Genomic DNA, 25,495 nt, shown 5'->3' with positions numbered 1-25,495 from the left:
TCTTACCCCAATATCCTTGCTCCACACACTAGTGTGTGACATGGAGTCCCACAAGTGGATGAGACGATCGAACCCTGCCGTGAGGAACTGCGGAAGTGATGGGTGGACAGCGAGGCCCCACAGTTCCTCGGTGTGGCCCAGGACAACTGGTTGGAATCCCAGTTGCAGGTTCCCAGCTGCGATGCAGTTCCTGGTGCTTCCCACCAACAGCTGGCTGCCACGGCCTTCGGTAACCACTCGCACAGAGCCAAGGTGTTCTGGTAACTGCGAGAAACGTACAGGTTCAGTGGTTGAAGAAAATCTTTGTTAAGTTCTTATGACTGAATAAAACAATTGTGTTCCCTATTTGCTAAATTACAGTATTATATTTTCAAAATGTTTTAATGTTTATAGCAGTTTGAAACATTTATTTGTATGGGTAAGACTTTCTTTGGCAGGATTGACAATTTTTTTTTCTAACATTGTAATAATACTAATTACAATTAATGGGACCTGAAAGTCCCAACAGACCACTGACATTTTGTGTATAAACAGAGAAATGATTTATATCATATGGTGCTTAGTTATGAAATATCATACTCCCTTCAACACTTACATGCAAAATATCTACACCCTACCTGTTACACATTTGAGAATAAACTCCTCTGAAGACAAATACATAAATTAAAAGACAACTGAGCGAGAAAGGGTAAATAAAAAGAGTTATCACTTTTGACCTCCCAACAGTGGCATGACCTGGATTTTGGCAAGGGGGTAAGTTATATATACTTTTTTTATTAGCCAGCCCTTATGTTCTGTCTTTCCCCCCTTTTTGACGGTCTTTTTAAAAAAAATACTAGGCCAAAGGGCAGGCGTGCCATTTGTTGTTAGTAAACACTACACAACAGGGACACACAAATTCTGTCAAGACAGACACCAAATGTGTCATGTAGCTAGCGTTTGTAGGATGTGGGTCTTTAAAGTCCCGTCAGTCGACATATACGCAATACAAGTAATGGTTACACACCAAATACTTGTTGTTTTGAATTGGAAAATCCAAATTATATTGGCACATTTAGCTACTTCATAATTAGTATTAAATATGCTATATAATTAGCATTCCACACTAATATCTACACTGTTTGGGAAAAGTGCGTAAGTCAAACAAATGCAATTTTACAGCACTTATTTATGTTTATTCTTTTAATAGCAAACATTACAGACATTGATATACATGTTTGACCATCACTGTTTAGAATCTTTGCACATGCCCGATAAATAATGCTCATGAAATTGTCATTAATTGATTCAATGCGACTTAAAAATGAAAGCAACAGAAATTGCCTTTTCCGGAACACCCCGTATATACAGGTTTATTGGGAATGAAGGTGTATCCTGATGCACAATACTTTGTCATTACACATCACAAAATGAGCGACACTGGCTCCCAGGTCGTACTCGGGACGAAATGCATGTTGCACTAGAGTTACGGACTTCAATTCGACAAATGATAACACAGAACACCTTCTGTTGTGGAGTCCACTCCGCCATGTTTGTTTACTGTGCGCGACACCATTTCGTGTTTTTCGTAAATGGCAACAGATGGCAGTGTACATACACAGGTTTTGACTGTGGCAGATATTCCTAAACTGTAGTGCATGCTTCTCTAATTATAGCTATAAGCCGGACACGCTGTACATTACCTTCCAACCAACAGATGCTTCATTTTTAATTTAATACATCAGTGATGGCAGAAACAAATGATTCTGTGAGAAATCGCATTAGTATACATTTGAGCTAAACCATTTATGTAGTTTTTCTTGCTTGCTGGGGAAAGGGGTCAATAGGAGGATGTTAGAATCCATAGTTTTTGGGGTCCCTAAGATAAATAGTGACACTCCCAATGCCGTTTAACTCCAAGACACCCCTGGCACCCCTAGGGGGTGGGGATGGGAAGGAGTGACATGTAAAAATAATAAAAAATGACCAATATTACTGTGGAATCCATAGTTTTCGGGATCGCTAAGATGAATAGTGACACTCCCAATGCTATTCAACTCCAAGACACCTCTGGCACCCCTAGGGGTGGGGGTGGGAAAAGGTGACATGTAAAATGACCGATATTAGAGTGGAATCTATAGTTTTCGGGGTTGTCAAGATGAATAGTGACACTCCCATTGCTGTTCAACTCCAAGTTCATTTTACACCCTAGTTAGAATTCATTATTTTCCTGTCTAATAGAAGATTGGGATAAATAAATACCCGGGCAACGCCGGGTAATCAGATAGTATGTATATAAAAACAGCATATCATAAACCCATGTAAACCTACAAGACAATGTTATGATTTGCTGAAATAAACTCCCTGAACAATAGTACTGCTTTTTACCAGTTGTTTATTCACTTTCTGTACTTGTTAAAGAACCTACGAACTAAAAATATAAATGTTATGTGTAAACACCCCCCCCCCCCTTTTCGTAATTCCAGCGTTATTATAATCTGCTCGCTAAGCACCTAGGGAGAGGTGTGGAAGGAGAGATTTGAAAGGATTAAAGAAGGGAAATAATCTTGAGGGCCGGATAGAAAGCAGGGAAACGGGGGCTGCTTTCGGAAAGGTCAATTACCTTTTCTCTTTGTCTTAAATTTATTTTTCATAATTTGAAAATTCATAAAAAATAAAATAAATTTGTTATTAGGTAAAGAGGCAGTGTTTTGTCTGTTCCACCCGTGACACAAAATTGTTCACTTATAGCTATAAATCTGGGAAAGTATTCTAAAGGTAGTTATTTTTAATCAACATTGTTAAGTTTCACAATATATTCCACAGAAAATAGAAAAACATTGATCAACTATCAGTAGAATAATAGTTAATATAATATCAAAAATGTAGTCTGTGTCCCACCCGTAACAATGTAATGCCCCTGTTCAAACTTTTCTGTTACATTTTACATTTCTACCTCCCCAAAGAGCAAGCACATTGTGCATTTTCAGTCTTTCATGTTTGTGGTGAGTTTATTGAATCATACCATACTTTGAATTTTTTCATCTAAACTAACATCAATCTCATAATAGTTCAATAAGTAGCTTTTTTTTGTTTGTTTCCAAATCAGTTCAAAGTATTTCCTTTGAACCACTAGCAAGCCCGTTTGCTTAGATTTTGCTCAGAGTGACGTGCTATTTCAAAATTATTTTTATGTACATAATCTACCAGTATAGTAACATCATATAAAGTATGATATCTACTTGTGTGCTAATGATTTTGCCCATTCACTAACTTATTAATAAACAGAATAAATTGAACCAGAAGAATTCTGAGACTATTTTTTAAAAACATTAGCCTTAAACTAAGACCAGTCCTAATTACCATATTTGTGCATAAGTGGAATTTAAACCAGCTGCTTTTATATTGAGTCAGCACTCCAAGTCCCATAACCAAAATTGGCCATCTTTCTAAACTGGCACCACTACCTACTATTTTTCAAGTACAGAGGCTGTTCAGCGTATATTTGACCAAACGCGATTCCTTCCCCTCGTGCTCAGAAAGAACTCACCCAACCTTGGTCGGGCACGTATGTAAGTGTAGTGTATGAGCTGTAAAAGAGTGGTTGTGTTTTCTCACTGGGCCGAAAATCCCGCCCAAACTGAGCCACTTTTGGGAGGAGTACGTTGTATAACTTTCCAAGTGTTTGCGTTTTCTCGCTTGGCCGAAAATGCTGTCAAAAACTGAGTCGTTTTTGGGAAGGTTATGTTGTAGCCCTTTATGATGCAAAGTCCAGTGTGTCAATGATCAGCAAGTAGTGTAAGAGCAAGGATTGTGACGTTAGTTTAAATTTATTCAAGAATGTGATCGGCAAGTATAAGGATTGCATGGCCCCAGCATTCGGTTCTCCAACAAAGGGGACGAGAACACGGCCGTGCACACAAGCCACCACCAGTATGCAGGTGGAAGGTGCGGTTAACAGTTTCCAAAGACATAGTTAGATGATTCGCCATCTGTCTTTGGGTCGGTGGATTCTCTTGCATGGCCATTCTGTGAAGTTTCGCCTGCATACTGGTGGTGGCTTGTGTGCACGGCCGTGTTCTCGTCCCCTTTGTTGGAGAACCGAATGCTGGGGCCATGCAATCCTTATACTTGCCGATCACATTCTTGAATAAAGTTAAACTAACGTCACAATCCTTGCTCTTACACTACTTGCTGATCATTGACACACTGGACTTTGCATCATAAAGGGCTACAACATAACCTTCCCAAAAGCGATTCAGTTTTTGACAGCATTTTCGGCCCAGTGAGAAAACACTACAACTCTTTTACAGCTCTCACACTACACTGACAAACATGCCCGACCAAGGTTGGGTGAGTTAATTCTGAGTGTGCAGGGGGAAGGAATCACGTTTGGTCAAATATACGCTGAATAGCCTCTGTAGCTCCCCAATTGCTCAAGACTTGGTGAGCACCAAAATTTTGGATCTCTATCTAAGAATCAAACCTTGAACTGCTTTCAGTAATGAATTGAGCATTAACTTTCACAAGAGGCCTTATGTTTACCATGATTTAAAATAATTTTCAATTCAGAAAATAAGAATTTTATCTTCTATATATACTAATGTCCAAAATTAAAGCAACAAACTGAAATTCTTTCCCGTGTGTCCATTTTACCACATAATACGATCAGGTGATAGTAATATTTATGATGTCATAGACAACTGGTTTAAGATAGAAAATAAACTAACCTTAATGTGCCTGGATTCAGGGGTGCCCTCCCCCCCCCCCACAAGGCCAATGGCACGTTTCCCCAAATCATATCATTTGCGCCCTTAAACCATATCGTAATCCCTACAAAATATTTAATTACGACAGCGTGTCTACCGAAAGTCTTTTTTCTTAGCTTTACTGAACATTATAATTGATCTACCCCTGCTCCCTAAACAGGCGTGCCATCACTCAAGACCACCCCTAAAATTGTTCATCATAATCGAGAATATCGTGTGGATCCCACTTTAAACTGTGGGTTCAGTCCCAATTAGCCTTAAGAGTGCATAAAGTGGACTTAAAACACAAAATCAATAAATCAATCAGTACCCTTAACATTGAAGAATATTAATTTAATTTCAATACTTTTAAGATATTTAGTCTTTTCCTTTTCCAGCTTTTTCTTTGGCACATTCAGGGTCAAAAACGTGTGGATGCCTTATTGCTAAATACAGTCTCCAAAATGTAATGTTCGAACTCTCTCTCCACTACAGAAATCCCTTGACAATCTAAGATTTAACACTTTATCAAGAGCTTCCTATCTCCCCCTTTAAGTTTAATACTCAATCCTACCACCAAAATTTCCATGACAATTTTAGACTTACTTAATATTGAAGAGTAGATATTGCCTCCTCCAAAAAATTAATTCTCAGTCTCCGCACCTGAATTTCCACAACAGTCTAAGATAATACACAAGAATTGGATATCCCCTTTAATTTTATGCTCAATCTCCCTCTAACTAAAATACTCACCATAATCTAAGACCTAGAGTTGGATACTGTCCCCCCCAAAGTTTAATTCAGAATCCCCCTCAGAACCCACGTGTCAATTAAGGCCTAATATATAGGAGTTCGATACCCCCCCCCCTTTCGATAATGCCCTAAACACTATCATTTCTTCATCTAATGGATTAAATATGGTGCATTTAAGGTGTAAAATTTTTACATATATTTTGGAAAAGATATAAATGTTGAATTTTATATTATTTGAAGGGAAAAAATCCCCCCCCAAAATCTCGATGGCGCAACCTGCACCATAAAAACCCCCTGTGGGCACCCCTGCCAGGATTTATCAACAAAAAAATCACGATAGCAACAGGTTAAACTTGGCAAATTTATCAACAAAAAAAATCACACGAGGAAAGGATTTCTGTTTGTTGCTTTAATTTTGGACAGTAGTGTATATAAAAATTGATGTATGTGTGTGTGTGGGTGTGTGTATGTTCGTTCCGGCGTAACTCTCGAACGCCTGGAGCAACTTCAACCAAACTTGGTGCACGTATCACATGCAATCTGGAAAGAATGCTTTGGGGTAAGACAAGATTGGGATAAATAAACACCCGGGCAATGCCAGGTACTCAGCTAGTTTAAAATATAAACAAAGCATCACTTCTTTCAAGTCCCGCACCTTGGCCGTCCAGTCTAAGGCTCAAGCTTTGGGCTTCGGCTACGGGACGAGTGCACTTACGAGTCTCTTGGAGGAAGCATAACAACTTTTCTCCTGAGATTTTGGCCTGTGTATGGGACTGGTGGCCGGCCACCCATCGTCGTAAGGAAATTGGGGAGCTACAAATGAGTAGTGTAACCCAGTCACGAAAACCTACAAAAACGACTGCGGGCTCGTCGTGCTGACCACACATCATCCCGTATCTATTTGGATGATCGCACACCTCTGGTGGGAGTTGATAGGTAGGCCTTGGACCTCAAGGGCTGCTGTGTCACAGGTTATTATTAATCACTTCTTAAAAGAAAAGCGACATCTGTTCAAGAATTAACTTGCTAAATATGAAGGGAAATTTAATTTAAAAATAAGAAAAGAGAAAGAAAAAGTTAATAATGAAAATTAACAGCGTGAGAAGCAAGCCAGTTTTAGCCTTTCAAAATCGCTTTAAACTATTGAAAAACAACAGGCTTACCTCGGCTTCCAACCCAGTTCTGCTTAGCTGAGAATCAAACTGAACCAATCTTCCATCCTTGCCTCCTCCAGATATTACGCTTCCTTCCTTCTGAACGCAGATCGAGAAAATAGGGCCTTCGTGGACACCTCGCAGAAATTTTGCTACAGTGTTAGTACCTGCAAGGGCAAAGGGAGGATTAATTTTTCTCAGAGAAACAAACCTGATAATTTCATCTGGCCTAAATTGACCATATTCTATGACAAGTATATATAATAATATTTTCCTGCATTGGAAATTTTTTTTCACCTTTCTTCCATGAAGAAGAAAAAATGAAAGTTAGCCTGTAATTCTTGTTAGCAGTAAATGTTCTGGTTATCAGTCTAACGCTATTATAGCATTAATTTTACTATCACTTGAGAATCTACTGAAATAAGAATTATAAATTTGAATTGATGCATTTTTATCATAGCCTGAAAAAATTAGGAATTTACTTGAACAAAATAATTATGTTTACTGTCTCCTACGACATTTTTGTTTATTTATATATATTTAAGAAATAGTTTTTCTCACTATTGACAATATTAAACTTAGTTAAATGAAGGAGCTCATACCACATAGAGCATATATTACAAAGTACTACAATGTTAGGGAATTTCAGGCTCCACCAGGGGCTTTTGCACTCCATGCCAATGGTCTATCATTGAGCTACCAAACAAACCTCTCGCTTTTCCACAACAAAACACTGATGCAAAGGTAAGTTGGAGAAATAAAGACAGATAAGAGATTAGCCTCGTAGCCGATTGGTACTGCATTGGCACAGAATGCCAAAGAGCCAGGTTCTATTCCTAGATGAGCTGTAATTTTTACGTAACTTTTCAGCAAGTTATCATTATTGATGACATTAATTTGAAATCACACACAACACATTGTTATTTTCATATGTGAAGAAATTGTAAATCACAGACGATAAATACAGATTGTTAGAAATTGTGCATGATTAGATTAGTTATGCAACAAATAAAGAAAAATATTAGTGTGCACATAAGGAATAAAATAGCTGAATGAAAGAAACACTTTCATGTCCTCTACTGTTAAAGGCTTAAATAATAACTGGCAGATATCCTGTTTTATGTGACAGGTTTTGTGTAACATAATGATCTTGCATATGCATGAAATAACAAAGGTTAAGGCATATCAAGTTGGTGGTTTATTAACAAAAAACAACAAAAGTTCAGTGTAATGTTCTGAAGAAAAATGCTGAAAGCTGGGGTATATGTGACAGACAGAAGGTACCTTTGATAATGTACAATTCTTCCATAATGCAACAATTTGAGTTTGTAGTTTTCTTATATAGTTTTTCTACTACTTTTGGTTAATTGTGATGGTGAGAATTACTAGAGGCATGCAAATTTAGTTTTTGATGAAAACACAAATATGAAATAACATGCTGTAATGTTCTTTTTTAATGTTTCTGAAAGGTCTGAGGTGCATTTTTCTACCCTGTTTTGTCACGAAATAAACTGCAAAATGCGAAATATACTCTTAAACACGAAATTTACAGTTTATATACCGACGCGACACTTTCTGAAATCTGAAGTATCCTGCGAGTTATGCAATTAACGGAAAATTGATTAATTCTGCTCTGTAAATATTTGAGAAGCAAAAATGGACCTCTTTACACAGGAATAAACTTAATACTCTGGTAACTACATAAATGTGCTATTAGAAGGGATACGTTTATTTTGTGTAATAAGTGCAGTTTGAAATCAAATTTAGGATTATATTCACAATTTTAAAACCAAAATGTCATTTTGTATAGCACTTTTGATGTGATTATTCACCACTATAACACCAACATTTTATTTTATTTACCGCTTTTGAACCTGAAATAGACTGTTTTTGTACCGAAATTTTGCTTTTTTATTTACCAAAAATATGTGCCTCTAATAATTACAATTAGATGAAATTTATGAAGAGAAATTTGCAACAAAGACCACGACTCTAACCTAGTACCGTTTGGTGGTGATGTCATTCAGCCATAGAGGTAGCAGGCAATGCTTAAGTATTCAGTCAGTGGCATATGTAGGACTTGAGGGAAAGATAGATTTCTTTTTTGGTATTCAGTACTATTACCTCTTCATGTACTCATCTCTTAGGAAAACTTGACCAAAATGGGGTTAAAACAGCCCCCTTGGACATCCCACTGCTTGTCATGATAGCCAAGTTTAGCAAGAGATTGCAATTAGGTCAGATTTAGGTACAATTTCTCATTTAGAACAGCTGTTCCTTCTAATTCCACATTGTGGCATTAGATAAGATGTTGCATTAATTTTCTGTAGCTAGTATTCAATTTTATTTATTACATATCAACATAAAAACTAAAATGTAGAAAATACTCTCTCAGGCTATCGACCAGGTGAGTTGAGGAAAAGATTCCAAGCTTTCGAGAGCTAACGTCACTCTCATCTTCTACATGAAGATGAGAGAAGCCCGAGAGAATCTCTATCATTCATCGCCAGGAAAGATTCTAGACTTACTTCAACTAAAATGTATTTTCATAATATACACATTCTACCCTTCTTTTTATATGGAAAACTATTTATCAGTAATTTGTATACATATGACTTTTATATGCATGAGAACTATCAAGAGAGCATCGATAAATCAGTAATTAGGTGGTTGTTGTTCAATTCAAGTATAAAAGTGACAAAAATTGCATTCAATTTACAAGTTGAAGAATTGGTTTATTATGGTACAAACAGATCTGATTCTAATACTAAAAATCATTTGAGGCGTAAGTCTGTTTTCATGAAGATCTTAACAGCACATATTTGTAGCCTGGGAAAATAGCCTGAGGAAAATACATCAGAGATACTTTCTATCATATAGTTTGTGAATACTAATAAATATGATACAAATTTGCCATTATTTTTATCAATATAATCCATTAATAAATAAATTATAACTTAATTTCATAATTCAATTTTATTACTATTGTCTCCATAAATGTAAAGGTAACATATATTTCAAAATATGTAGTTTTGAAGACAAACCAATCAGCAGTCTCTGGACCCTCCCGAATGGTATAATGGTAACACTGCTACCTTTTAATCAAGGTTTCCAGAGTTTGATACCCAGTGGACATACATAATTGTTCTGATCCAACTTTAAACTATAGGTTTATTAGCATATCTCTGCATAAAGTGGACTTAAAACTAGACTCAGTGTAGTACGGTTACATATATTTTGGTGGGAGAGAGTGAACATATTGTGAACCTTAAATTGTTTATAATTCAGTATTACTGATGTGTCAACTCTACCCAACATTAAAGGGAAGCACACTAGCAACAAGTTGAAGCAGGTAAACAAATTAGAAAAATAGGCTCAATTAGAACGGGAACATGTGCCACTTGCAGAAAAAGAAATTCCTACAAAGAACAAAATTAGATAAATACATGTTTATTAAGTGTTACTACTAGTACAAAATAATTATTGCTAGAAATAAAAAATAAACACTACAACTATGCATTATCTTCTATGTCAGGGTCTGCAGACACGAAGCATACATACCAAATCAGCATGCAAGCCGGATTAAGCCATTAGTGCAGCTTTCAAAAATTTGAATCATACTATACCGAGTAATTCGACACTGACCATCCTCACCTCTTCCCCACACAATGATATTTCCATTTGAGTCACCGGAGATAACGTCGCCCGTCTGAGAGAAAGCCAGGCAAGTCACGTACTTGGGCTTGTCCCTGTTTTCGAAGATGCCCGTTCGCTTGCTCAGGGTCCCACCTTCGAGGGTCCAGAAGTTGATGTGGCCCTTTCCGCAGGTCACAATAGTCTGCCTGTCCAATGGATGGAACTCTGCTGCCACTACGGTGTCTGCAGAACACTGAAAGGACAGTAAAAGTGAAGTTTCTATATTTTGAAAAGTAAAAAGAAACTGGCTTCTTTAAACCAACAATTACAATGATGTCTTTCACTTAAGATTCCAGTACATTAGGGTTCCTCAATCTATGATATGCATACCACTACTGATTACATATACCTTCAGATACTTGTACGAGAGCTAGGTAGAAAATTACTGTAACATCTACTGTATGACATTTTGTATAGACAGGCCCATGCCTCTCGTTAGCAACACACTTCAAGTTGGCATGTGCTTGCAATAAAAACCAAAAACATTACCATAAGGTTCCTGTAATGCTTCACTTTAGAATAATTAATCACACCAATACGTCACAAGTAATACATAATTATAGCCAGCGCTTGAAGTGGAAAGTGGTTGATCCTTTGGGTTAGCTGGGGGAGAGGGGACTTTGCGAAAATTTTGACAAATTTTATACCATCCCCCTGCTCTGCCTCTCACTTTCAGCACTGATTATATATAGTTATTTCTTATTTCAATGTAAATGAAAGGACGTAATCTAAGTATAATTTTAGCCATTGTATAAACATTAATTACTAGTATTAGGCAATGTAATCACACAATTTTAACCCTTAATGCCAGCTGGCGACCATACATGTACCTTGGGGGGTCAACCCTGGGTGTAAAGGTGGCCGGAGCATGGTACTGATCACACCACCTCCAAAATGGCAGAGATCTAGAATGTGTAGATTCAATTGTTGTGATGTGCAAATTGACCGTGTAGGGTAGAATATAGAAATATTTTTGAGAACTTCAGCTTTTGAGTAAGATTTATTTAACAATAGAAACATTTTAGTGAACTTCAGTTGTTGAGTAATATTTAAATAACAATTGAGAATATTATTATGTTGTAGGGCCATATCCCCAAATCCATCCCCTAAATGTGTGCCTCCATGGTATGGTGCTATATGCACGGGGAACTTTTACCTTTACCTACCAAACGGACTAACATGATGGTGAACATACAAAAGGTGTAGTAGATTTAAGAACTATAATCCATTTCATACCTTTGTTTCGGTTATCTTCTGTCCCCTCTCCCCCTTCTGCCAATCCCAAACAGAGATGTTATGATCTGGTGCCTCATCAACTGCACACAAGAGGGCACCTCCATCCTGGAAAACAAGAAATGATTACTCTTCGCACACAATATCACATGTTTTCCCCGACTGTTATGTGTTAACACTTACAAAAAATATCAATTGTTTCAATGAAATCAAATCCCTGTGTATTGAAATTGGCAACAAATAAAAGTAAAGTGTGAAAAGTAATTCTTCTGATAAATAGATTCTGTTGGCTTACCAGTCAGACAGTTTCTGGAGGTTTTTCTAAGTTGTTCTATAGTTTTAGTGACACCCAAAACTTTGCAGAAAGATTTGAAATTCCTCCAAAAATTACCAGGCTGGCATAAAATATCTAAATAAAAATATGAATATTAAAAAGTTGCATCATTGTAATAAAAGACTCTCGAACAACTTTAATACACCATGTCCCAAAATGATAATCGGGGTTTCAAGTAGAAATATTTCAACAGACAAAGGTGGATGTTTATATCATACATGTATGCTAAGAATGGTTATGGAAGTTAGCTACCCTATCATTTGTTTCCCATCATCAGTCACAGCAGCGTAAGTGCATTACAAGATGGCGACTCCCATGCAGAAGTCCTTTTGTATCATTGAATTTGCAAGGTGTGGTTCTGCTGTTTCAGTTCAGCAATTTGGAAGTGATCCTCCGTCCGATAACAACATTCGTCGATGGTTTAACAAGTTTCAAACAACTGGATGCGTCTGCAAAGGGAAGAGTTTTGGGCGTCCAAGTGTGTCGAACGAAAGCGTCAAGAAGTATTGGACTACCGGACGGATGTGTGCCGTATCATGAAAGATGTTCACATTGAACATTCATAAGATACACTGTTTAAACTTGTAGAGTTGTTGACTCCCACATAAGCTTTGTCCTTGTACCCCACATGTAAGGGAAATCAAACGACTATGAAACCCCAAAAATAATTTGGGGACATGCTGCATTTTATGCACTTTAGGATTTCAAATATAGAGTTACGTCCTGGAGACCAACAACAACATTTAAAGGGGGCCTGCGGCAAATGAAAGGTTAATAACTGCTGTAGGATATTGCTGTGGTCAAGAAGAAATATCGAGGGAGGCAACAAAGATCTACAATTTGTATTATTTTGAGAAATATCCTAAGAAGCGATGATCTCTCCACAAGTCAACACATGTTTATTACTTGTGCTAAATTTCAGGTAAAATGCTTTTCTTATATTTGCACATTTTAGCATTTCAAAACTTCTCCAATTACATGGAGACGTACTTACAGCTCTGGAGAACGAAATGCAGCAAATGGATCTTTCAAATTCTCCAATTCCAAGAATGTGAAGAGTGTGTAGACTCACTGAATTCCATATCCTTATGTGAGGCTAGAATATTAAAAAAAAACAATTATTATTATCTGTGAACACATTGTCATAAAATACTATACTACTAAAAAACTACTATATTACAGAGGCATTCCATACAAGATATTTTCACAAATTTCTATACACAATTTACACAAATCATGCATCATTTTCATATTTACAAAGCTTAAAAAGTGAACAGAATTACTATACCTCTACTACTTCAATCAAATTCTCACAAAGTAAAAAAATAAGATCCATTTTTTTAAAAAATTAAAAGGAAATAAGTGCTTGTTGACAAAAGATATTGGTTAGGTCAGTGGTTCCCAAAGTGTGCACCGTGGCTATTTACAGGGGTGCCACGAAATGTTTCAATATTTTCACTTAAATGACACTTACTTGTTAGTCTACACATGGTTTTAGAATCGGACCATCTCATCAATTCAAAAATGTGCTTATCTAGTATTTTTTACACATAAAATGTTTCTGAATTTGAAATATGTGTTTATATGTCAGCTCAAGACAAGCAACATAAACATGCTAACTGAGCATTGCAACTGTTAGATAGGCCTACTTTCTGATAGGGGTGCCACGGAAAAATTTTGAAACACTAAGGGTGCCGTGAAACGAAAAAGTTTGGGGACCACTGGGTTAGGTCAAAATTTATTTTTTATTATATTCATTATCAGCCACTTTTGGCTAAGTGCGACAATGAGGATGACTACTGATAGATGCAATTGATATAGGAACACTAAGAACACTCATGCCTGGACTGGGACTCTAATTCAGGAACTTTAGTGGTAAGATCAAAAATTGACTGACCACCGAGGCAGCACTTTTTCAATGCCTCTAAGTTAATTCCAATGACGATGATGTGTTAGACACAATGACATTTGTGCCTTGCCCACAGTTCAAATCTTTGATGCCTGGCTTCGTAGTACATTACTCTAGCTTCTCTGTCAGCACTTACAAGGTCGGCATTTAATGTTCATATAAAAATATAGCTGGAAAGGTATGCTGGCCTTTGTGGACATTGGCAATTGGAAGTTTGCAATATCTTTTACCAGTTGCAGCAAAATTTCCTTCCATTTTTTTATGTACCATATTTAAACATGTCTAGCCAGCAACCCCTTTTTTTGACTACCTTAAAAAAAAACTTTTCTCTGAATATGACCGAAGGACAAAAAGAAGAAATGGTAATATTGAGAAATATGGCAATGTTAACTCCCTAAGTTCACACATCAGCATACAAGTTAACTGATCACTGTAATATGGGTTGAGTACGAGTGAATGATACTTCGAAATTTGAGCTGCAAGTTGAAGAAAATGACAACAGTAGTGCTGTTGATACGAAAATAATAACACTGGCTACACTAGTAGGTTTTACAATATATAATTTTAAAATAATTTATTAACATTCCAAGATTTTTAAATATCTCAATTATAATCCACAACTACTTTCCTTCCATCAAATTTTGGGTAAGCCTGTACAGTGGGATCCATGAGTATTACCGTGCAAATTGTCCATTACCATGTTTATGCACTTTATTTGACTCAATAAGAGCTTCAATAATTAAAAGAAAACTCAAAACAAGCTGTTGACAACTTCTGCACCAGCTAACATAAGAATCCATAGCTTAAAACCACATAGGATGTAAGAGAAAAAATTATGAAAATAGTCATGGACAATTTGCGGGGTAATGCTAGTGGATCCCACTGTACATGCCTAAATATGGTACCACAAAATTGATTGTAATTCCATTTCATTAATATAATTCACACTACGCTAAATTAACATCTTACTATACCTTTTCAAAAACTGACACACTAGTTACAAACTTCCTCAAAAACTATCTGCTAATTTTGCAAAAAGCTGTAAATATTGCACCTACAATGCTACTAAAGCTCTGCAAAAAAGCAAACTCTCCACAGTAACATTAAAAACAAACAAATGTTAAAAACTTTCAAGAACACACAAGTCACACATAAGTAACAAAACACTAGTCTACTTGTATGTAACTCTGCTGAAAGAAATAAAGAGGTTTACCATAAGCATCCTGATCTTGAGGTGTTGGGGAAAAAAAGAAATGTAAAAATTGTGTTATCAAGTGTATCAGCACAGTCGTGTTAGTCACACAACAGAAGACAGACGAGGTAATGAATGATTGAGAAAATTCAAGTGCAAGTGTTCATTGTTACATGCTACAGTTCAAATAATAGTAATAGCCATCTAATACATTGTGGATAGAAGAAAAACACCAAACTAATGATTATAGCCCTTACTATAGTATCAAAGTCTTGAAATTTATAATTTTAGTTTCCATGTTTAATTTTTAACATCAACTTTCAATTATTTATGAATTATTGTCATGCAACCAGCTTCTTAACAGCCTTTTGAGGGCCAAGTTCACTTCTCGCAAAGCTGGGTCATCAAAATTTTGAAGCTCTCTGCAGAGATCGAACCAGGAATCATTTGCACCAGAGGCAAGAACATTATGAGGTCAATGAGACAGAGCACAAGAATATATTGATTGATATGCAAAGTTTGATTGGACTGAATAACTACTCTATTGCAGATGGGGCCAGTCAATTTGTTGATGAAAGGACATACTTGAGGAGTAGAGGTTGTCCCAAACTTCTCTTAAAAATCTAAACTACATGAAAATATGTACTGACAACTAAAAGAATCTACCCCTCCCACCCTTATCGTAAAAAGATGAAAATCGTAGCAGGGTAAAATGTTTGTTATACAAATATATATATATTTCCCATGGGGCTGTTCAATTTTTACTTTGTAGCACAAGCACTCCATTTCCAAATCCATTTTACTTCATCCATCCACTGTAATCATAAATGTAGGTTGCTGAGAGTTCGTAATCACACTCCTCAGTAGCAATGAATAAATTCTAATGAGAAATTAATATTTATCCCTCTATTTCATTATTGATAAAATATTTTTGAGATGATGTGACGATAAAACTTCCAAAAGCAGATTTAAAAATATACATTTCTTGAATTAAATTAAAAGTATTTGGTCTAGGAATTAATTCGTGCAGTTGTTACGCACACATTGAAGCTGTAGTTCAAACACAAAATACATAAATACCTTAAGAAAAATATTGTCCATCGCGAGCCACCACTTTCGCCCATCTGTCAGGCAAGTTACGGATTCCGTGGCGAAAGAAGTCCTCATCCTTTGAAGCGATGCAGTCAGAGACCCATTTTTCGATATCTTCTGAAGAAGTGAACCGCTGTCCAATCAAATCGTTATTCATGCAATCGAACAAGTAGTAGTCCGAAGGAGCAACGTCTGGTGAATACGGCGGCTGGGGTAAAACTTCCCATCCGACATTTTCTAAATAGGTTTTGACCGGTTTTGCGACATGTGGGCGAGCGTTATCATGTTGAAAAATAAGTTTATCATGTCTGTGTTCCCATTCTGGTAGTTTCCTGGCCAGAGCTTGCTTCAAACGCATTAATTGTCGTCGATAACATTCTCCATTAATAGTTTCACCCAGTTGCAGCAGCTCATAGTACACCACACCTTTCATATCCCACCATATGCACAGCATAACCTTTGCACAGTGAATATCTCGTTTCGGTTGTGATGGACCTGGTTCACCTGGCTTCACCCAGGCCTTTTTTCATTTCGGGTTCTCGTAATGGATCCACTTCTCATCGTCAGTAACAATGCGATGCAAATACCCCTTTCTTTTCTGTCTTTGAAGCAGCAATTCGCAAATGGTTTTTCATCTTTCAACGTCTCTGTCTTTCAATTCATGTGGAACCCAATGTGACATCTTTTGAATCATTCCCATGGCTTTGAGGCATTTGGAAACTGTTGTTTGATCAACGCCTAATGCCTCTGCAAGTTCTTCCTGCGTTTGACACGAATCCTGATCGAGCAATGCTCTCAATTCTTCGACTTCAAATTTTTTTGGCTATCCAGGTCGCTCTTGGTCTTCCAGGCCGAAATCACCACTTCTAAACCGTGCAAACCACTTCTGACACGTTCGCTCAGCTAGCGCATGGTCACCATACACTTCCACCAAAATACGATGACTTTCGGTAGCACTTTTCTGCATGTTAAAGTAATGAAGCAGAACACCCCGCAAAAACACTTTATCTGGCATGAACTGCGCCATGTTCAGTTGACTACAAAATGCTGTTGTTGATGCGTCAATCAACTGCCCTATACTACGAACGATGTGCGCTGACAGGAGTTTTCAACGCATGTGTGGCTACACGGAACTGTGGGACGATATGCTCGTTACGCCATCTCTTGTCCAGGCGCATGAATTAATTCCTAGACCAAATACATTAATAAGATAAAACTTGTAGCATTTGGCTCAATGATTTGAAGAAAATCTGATGAACACATTCTATAAAAGCAAGTCCATAAAAACGTTCACCTAATTTGCTAAGGGTTTGGTAGCATTGTCAAATATTTGATTAACTATATGTAGTTTGATATGTGTAGAAACTATGTGAATAAGTGAAGCCCACTGTACACCCATAAATGAAAGTAACATCTGTATGTTATTTCCTTTCTACACAATATAGAAAATGTTGATGTTGTTAATCAGAGCCAGCCCTTGGGAGGAGCAACTCTGGCACTTGCACGAGGCCCCACACATCAGTGGGCTCTGCACCAGATAAAAATAATTGTATGTAAATTGACTTTATGGGATGCTGGTGCTTCAAATTAAGCAACAAATCTGATAATTCCTGACTTTGTCAATTGTTTTGGCATACTGAAAAATATCCAAAATTACTAAAATCATATTCTAAACTAAGACCTACACAATAGTGGTGTTCATATATTTAAATAAAAAATAGTTAATGTGAATTTTTCATTTATTTATAGAATGAAATCATGAAAGTGAAAATATTATTTTATAAGAAAAATGTGAATTCTTTCCAGTGTCAACATCAATGAAAAGCAATCAAAAGAGAATTATGAAAGAGAACGTTACTGGGTGTAAATAAAAATTTCCACTTTGATAGATAACATAATAGTTTCATATTGAACACACCCAAATTTGTAATTAAATATAATGAACGTTCATGAGATCGAAAAATAAAAACTATAATTTAGAAACTTTTATTAGCTTCACATAATTCTTAACTTTCAAGATGTTCTGTTTATTGCTCTTACATAATAATATAGAATACATAAAAGTGTTTATTAATAATTGTTGATTGATTGATTTGGTGTTTTAAGTCCACTTTATGCACAGTAAGGCTAATCGGGACTGGACCTAGTTTTAAAGTGGGATCCGAACCACTATGTGCCTCCACCAGGTAAGGAACCCGGGACCCCTTGATTACAAGGCGGTGACGATACCACTGCGCCATCAGGGAGGCCTTTATTAATAATAATTGTAATTGTGACTATATAGGAGATGTGCACATTAGAGTAAGAAACAAAAATAAGATTTTTTCAGACCCCTGAAAAAATTTGGTTATGAGCCCCACATGCATATATTGTATGCTCCAGATCCTGTGCCTATCTAGGGTCAGCCCTGTTAAATGAGCTCTTCAGTGTAATGATATACAAAATAAACATTTATCAATATCTCTCTATGTTACTAAAAAGTAACACACATTAGACACCTTTTGTAGGTGAATATAGGCACTTGAAATATTAAGTGCATAAAAGCATGCAGGAATACTGCGCTCCTGTACTCCCAAGAAGTTTAAAAAATCTCAACATAATCCAAAATAAAACTTTCATTGCAACTGAGGACATATTCACTTTCAGTTTCCCACAAGTTTGAAAAAATATAAATAAAAGACACAGCAAAAAAGCTTCCACCAATATTGCATGTGAAAACACCCTAGATGGCAGCACAAACAAATAAAAGTTAACACGTTGTTAAATAAATAGTAATTGCTTTGTGTTATTAGTGAAACGCTAAGTAAATGCCATGTATGCAGAGTGCAGAAGTGTTGTACATTTAGACATACCCACTCCTCTGCTTCTGGGGCAGATCTATCAGGTGGAGGGTTGAATTTCCACGACTACAGCAACAGCAAATATCAAAATTAAAATATATATTAACACAAACCACATTACAATCAACAGTTTATGTTTCCATCCTTATTAAAAGTTCTACGTCAGTTAGTCTTTTACTGTGAAACAAGTCAATTTGTAGCAACGACGTATAATATTCTTCTTGCATGCTCAAGCTATGTGCGACAAGCTTAACTTTTAATGGTGAGACAACTTGTTAGTTCCTAACATACTTGAATTTGTCTACTTTCAGATCATTTAAAAATATGGTGAACATACAACTTCATTTTTCAGCAATAGGAAGCATTCATATGCTTTGCAGCAGAAAAAAATTGTCATCATATATTTATACCTAGGGATGTGAACTTTGTTTTAATAATTACATTGAATAGTTGAAAAAGCACATAGGTAAATAGTTCTTGGAAGGTTAGGAAGGCAAGGTTGTTGGTTTTGTGCCTCCGAGCTCCACAATAACTTGAATTTGATCATGTTCTCAGAATAATACTGAATTTTACACACTGCTGCCAACCAAAAAGAAAAAAAATGCAACATACTGTCTGATGTTAAAGATGACTAGCTCAAGAGGATGAATTTACACCCAATACAGAAATATGCATGAAATATTTTTTTCTTGTATGTACGCATTGCTTGAAATGTATAATTATTTATTTTTTAGTCAATGGTTATTACAAGCATAAAAACACAGTTTTTCGTTGTGACGTTTCAGGAGAACACATGCTCCCTTCATCAGACATTTATTTTTAGTTTGATTAAAGATACAGTTATAACAATGGTTAAATTAACTGAGATAACGATAAGCAGTCTGTTTTATCTGAAATAATAATAAAACACTGCTTATCTGTTTTTATGCTTGTAATAACTGTAGACTGCAAGAGAAATAAAACAACACTGTAGGTTGGAGATCAGTATTTTGTTTGTATGCATTCAGTTGTTTTGTTTATCATCAATCTTGCAACTCTACCATCCTCTCGACAACAATACTATGTGCGAAAATTCAAAGCTCTTTCAGCATTTCCATTCCACCCCTATTTTGTCAATATACTTGTTCAGTCAGCCCATGCACACTTGCGTCAATAGTCACAACTAAAAGCAGACAAACTATATACCTCTCCAATGCAGACTGAAAGTTACAATAGGACTACTAGATTTTTCTGAAGAAAATGTCGAGGCAACTGCAATGTTATTCCAGAAGACAGAGTAACTTAAGACGTGAATTTTTGTATGGTTTGCTTTCGCTATCGTCAATATATTATCAATAGTTTAATCGACTTACGTAATTGCAAAATTATTGAGAATATCTAGATAACAGCTGAAGCAAACCATACAAAAATTCACATCAATGCTCTAGAAGAATTTCTTAGCTGATGTAATTTTTCAGATTTTGGAATATCACAGCGGTTTTTCGAAAGGAGAGAAAAATTTAAAAACAACTGCCCTGGCAGCGGCCAAAGGTCGAGCCAAGCCTTAGGGACAGAAATTGCAATCGTTGTGTTAAAATACAATGTGTGTGAAAAGCATTATGAGTGAATAGGATGATATATATATAAAAAAAAACGAAGAACATATCCAAATTGAATTATATCTGTTCATTTCTCAGAGGTAAACCTAAATTTGTGTGTTTATTAAAAAATATTATGAAATCCAATGTTTACAACATTATTCAAAGTGAACAAGCTGAAACCCCAAACTGCATTACAAAAAAACGGATTCTGAGGACAAAATAAAACAAAAGTTCACATCCCTATACATTACACATCAATTATGTTTCTGACTGATACACATTGTGCATACACAAAGCTACATCCAAGACAATGTCAAAAAGCCAATAATTTACAGCCTGTAACTCACAGACAAGTAGCACTTCCTTGGAAACAGAAAATAAAATACAATCAATTACACAATGGACAGAATGAACATAAAAACAATTTACAATGTGGCAACTGAATCTAACTTGCACTGCGATAGTTTATTCCATTAATATCGGCTATAACGTTTAATAGCAATAAAAAATTAAGTGGCACATCTCCATGTTTGTTCTCAGCTCATCATCCAGAAGAAAATAACATGCATATATATTTAAAGTAAACAAATTCATCTGCATATACGTAATATGTATTTTACACAAGAACGGCTCTAAAATAATGCATCATAGCAAGAATATTAAATAAAATACCACATTCCAGAAAAAATACCTACCACATATGTTTTTCCTTTTTTAAAATCTATAAGCAACTTGCTGAAAATTGAATCTACCTGTACCTTCCTTCTGTCGCCAGCTAAAAGTGTTATGTTTGATGTTTGAGGACTTTTAGAAAGATTCAATAATTATAAATATACTTACAACAATCATGGTTTTATTGTTATAGATTTCATGCATGGATTTCTTTAAATGTATTAAATTTATGCATTTGGCTATAGAAACAATTAACTGCAAGCAGAAATATACAAGACAATTTACATAACAAATGCACATTCTTATTGGTGAACAGGTCATGTAAAATTTCCATCCTATATTCTGGAATGGGAAAGAATTTATTAATTTGGCAAGCCATAAAATTGCAGTATTTAGTGTAATATCCAGTTTCTCATTCTTAAATCCTTTGTGCTCGATTCTTACTCCTAGCACAAGTCCATGCATTCTTTAAGCTTTAACTTTGGCTTTGCCCATTTAGGACTAATGCCGGATGATCCTTTGTGCAGTTAATGACTAAGATTCTTGTTTATTTTTTCAGAACAACTCTTAAATAAATTAATTTTTATTTAAAAGTGCAAGCTTCTCAAATACACCAACGTTTGATGTTTGATTTATTCTGACTTGAACCACAAGTCTCCCACACGAACTAAAACTTCGATATTCCACCTTCCCACAAATGCAATTAGATTTGTTTGGGCCATACTGACTCACTAAATGAAAAGATTCGGACCTAAAGATTGATTGTGAACAGTAAATAAATGAAGAAAAACTATTATTTTCTATTAATTGTCCATCAAGATGCGTTTAGATTTATTTCTGCATTTCTTCCCAGCATACAAACATTTCTCTTTGCCTCTTCCCTTGACACAGAATGTGTTGTTACAATCTTTTATTTACACAAATAGTTATACTGTACTGAAAAAATAAATGGGTAATATTACTGATGAACAATGTTTATTAGAATTCTATCTAACAAATTTGCAAGAGTATGTTTTGGGAGGATATATTTTTTTTAAGCCTCATATAAGTATAGTTTTTCAAATCAAAACCACAACAGATGTCAAATGTTGGACCTACATTTTTACAGCATGGGTCAAGTTGCGAATTTTTCATGTTTCAGTTTAGTTTCTATTAAAAGATGGAGACAACACAAATGTCAAGGGTAGGATTTTACTAATTATATTCATGCAATACACATTTCTTGAGATATTCGTATATTTTTTCCATATAAATAATATAGCATATTTCAAAACTGTGCTCGAAAGTCTCATTATACTGCTACATAGAGTTCAATAGACAAATTTAAGAACATTTAAATATTTATTAATATTACATCTTAAAAGTACATAGTAAACACTTACCCTGCCTTCTCGTCTATCATGGCCTGCAGTTTGACCACTTGCGATCAACAATTTGTTTGGATGGACAGCAATGCTGCAAGAAACAGTTATAATATTACATTTATTTTTAACTGCTGAGTACAGTATGATGCCAAATACAGCACTAGGTCAAATAAAAATTGCAGAATTACACAGATAAGATATATAGGTGTGGAATAATAAGGATAATATATATTACGAATAACAATAAGAACTCTGATGCTACATCTCCAACACTTTTCAAAAATGTTGGAATTAACTAGTCTCACGTTTTTTCAGGTATTATGTATTTACAAAGACACAATCTTATGTATAAAAAACAGACTTCTTCGTTCCATGTACTGTAGTAGTGATTATCATTCGGACTTGTGGCATTCTTAATAGTTCTTATTGCATTTCATACAACACAACGAAGTCTCTGAATACATTGAAAATTTATAAAGATAGCTCTTGGCTACCAAAGGCCATAGTTTGCAACCATATTCTAAAATTAAACTAACAATAGTATTACACAGATACATAAAAATAGTGTCATTTTTATATACATTGAAGGAAAAAATCTACAACATTTTCTTAGTTTGTTTACCAATATGACCATCAAGTAGAAGAGAAAAGTAAATTATAATTACTAAGGTCTCACAGTTCATACGCATTTCAATCTTACTTTGATTTATATAGTAATAACAATAATTTGTTCATTGATTATAAATGCTGGAATGGCGAAATACAGCACCACCTCAACTACTTCTGCAGTTATTTACGAGGTACATGTATAAAAATTAAAAAAAGGGCCAATATTTTTTTATTTTGACTGGCAACACTGACCAAGCTGTGCATGCACGGAAGCATGCTTAGTATTCTGTGCCTGCAACAGAGGTATATTTCTCAGTGTGGAGGTGCATACGTGCGAGTAGCAGGAAGTTGAAATGGCTGCTGTAATAGAAAATCCTGCCAAATGCGAGGTGAGGTCTGTGATTAGATTTCTCGACCCAAATGGACTGAGTGCAGCTGACATTCATCGGGAATTGTGTGCCATTTACATACCAACAGTAATGAGTGAAGGAAAGGACATTTAAATGTTCATGATGACGAGCAGAGCGGCAGGCCTAGTGTTCAAACGGACGACCTTGTGCGACCTGTTGATGAGAAAGTGCAATTTGCCGTTTCACCATTACTAATCTAGGCAAGGAGTTTCCTGAAGAGTCTGATAAAACATTGCACCGAATTGTAATGGACAATCTGGGTTATCGCAAACTGTGTGCGAGCTGGGTGCTAAAAATGTTGGTCAACACTCGCAAAGATGAAAGAATGAAATCAGCACATGATTTTTTTGGCCCGCTGGGAAAAGGATGGGGATGACTTGTTTTCTCACATAGTGACTGGAGATGAAACCTGGATATCGTATGTCACTGGTGAGCAATCCATGCAGTGGTGTTACCGCAGTTCACCGAAACCGAAGAAATTCAAGCAAACACCATCACATCCCAAAATCATGGCAACCGTGTTTTGGGACCAAAAAGGTGTAATCTTCGTGGAATTCCAGGAACTTGAACGAAACATCACAGCAGATGTGTATTGCCAAACACTGTCTAATCTGCGACGTTCCATCCAAAACCGGCGAAGAGGAATGTTACGGTCTGGAATTTTGCTTATTCGTGACAACGCCTGCTCACACATAGCTGACCATACTGTTGCGACAATTCAAAAATTCCAATGGGAACGTTTTAATCACCCACCATACAGTCCTAATCTTGCTCCACGTGATTACTTTATGTTCCTTCATCTCAGAAAGTTGATTGCTTCGAAACGTTTCGATTATAGTGAAGCTATCAAGACGACATTTCTCGACTGGCTGAGATCCCACGCAGCAGATTTCTACGCAGAGGGTACCAAAAATGCTTGGAGCGTCATGGTGACTATGTAGAAAAATAGCCAGGGTATGAACTTGTATAGCATCAAAATAAAAAATTTCTCGCTCGATTTTATTCTCTGTAATAACCAATCGGCCCTTTTTTTTACATGCCCCTTGTATAATAATACATGTGTGCATGTAGGAAACCCATCATAAGTTGTCGACATATTTATTTTCAAAGTTTAATTGCTTACAGGTGATACATTTACAGTTATTCCAAAAAGAAGTTATGGTGTTAATAAATATTATTTTCTTACCACTTGACATCATCGGTGTGACCTAGATAGTGCCTCTGAGTTTGTTCCTCTACATTGTATAATACAACAGCTGCAGCTATGAAGTAAACCATTTCGCCAGTTGGCAAAAGGTAAAGGTTAGATCTGCAATCCCTGCCTCTGTAACCATATCTGAACGAATGAGTTAAGAACAAAACAGACAAATGCAATTTAATTAAATTATTTTTGGTAAAATATCATTATCTGGGTTAACAATACTTATAGCTGGGGTTGGGGCTAATTAATATATTCTAATTATGAGCCACTACAACAATTTACTTAATAAATAATATATTAGACCACTATAATTCTGTGTAGTACAGCAATACAATCAGTTGAAGCAACATTACTCTTTCTGAAAGGGAACCAAAAGAGTTAATATTTGCTGCCTTGGTAGTAATGCTCGACTGGACCTTTGGCAACTTTTTTCGAAATTTCTTTTGTTTTTGAAAAACCGATGATATTCGAAAATCCGAAAAATTACACTTTTACAATTCCTTCTAGAGCATTGACATGAATTTTTGTGTGGTTTATTTTCGCTATTTTCTAGATATTATCAATAGTTTAATAGACTTATGTAATCATTAAACTATTGAGAATATCTAGGCAAGAACAAAAGCAAATCACACGAAAATTCACATGAATGATCTAGAAGAAATTATAAAGATGTAATTTTTCGGATTTTGTAATATCATGGTTGTTTTTTTGAAAAGGGGAAATTTTGAA

General features: G+C 35.8%; 1 protein-coding gene across 7 annotated transcripts in view; it reads right to left on the bottom strand.

The window, feature by feature from the left end:
- LOC145980801 (echinoderm microtubule-associated protein-like 2) overlaps window positions 1–25,495 on the bottom strand; it is a 631,445-nt gene that overhangs the window by 26,917 nt on the left and 579,033 nt on the right. For 4 of the 7 annotated variants that reach the window (XM_083113888.1, XM_083113894.1, XM_083113890.1 and 1 more), the window contains 8 exons: window positions 24,752–24,901; window positions 22,565–22,637; window positions 18,943–18,996; window positions 12,892–12,993; window positions 11,567–11,671; window positions 10,280–10,523; window positions 6,644–6,801; window positions 7–264 (listed from right to left, as the gene is read on the bottom strand). In XM_083113888.1, the coding sequence (XP_082970014.1) occupies window positions 7–264; window positions 6,644–6,801; window positions 10,280–10,523; window positions 11,567–11,671; window positions 12,892–12,993; window positions 18,943–18,996; window positions 22,565–22,637; window positions 24,752–24,901 (1,144 nt within the window). The remainder of the gene's footprint in view (window positions 1–6; window positions 265–6,643; window positions 6,802–10,279; window positions 10,524–11,566; window positions 11,672–12,891; window positions 12,994–18,942; window positions 18,997–22,564; window positions 22,638–24,751; window positions 24,902–25,495) is intronic. The other 3 variants (XM_083113889.1, XM_083113892.1, XM_083113893.1) reach the window with 3 other exon arrangements.

The sequence above is a fragment of the Lepisma saccharinum genome, chromosome 28 (genome assembly GCF_977018435.1).
Source record: "Lepisma saccharinum chromosome 28, izLepSacc3.1, whole genome shotgun sequence".
Taxonomy (NCBI): Eukaryota; Metazoa; Arthropoda; class Insecta; order Zygentoma; family Lepismatidae; genus Lepisma; species Lepisma saccharinum.
Note: the sequence above shows the minus strand (reverse complement) of the source record. Positions and strands in the feature narration are given on the sequence as shown.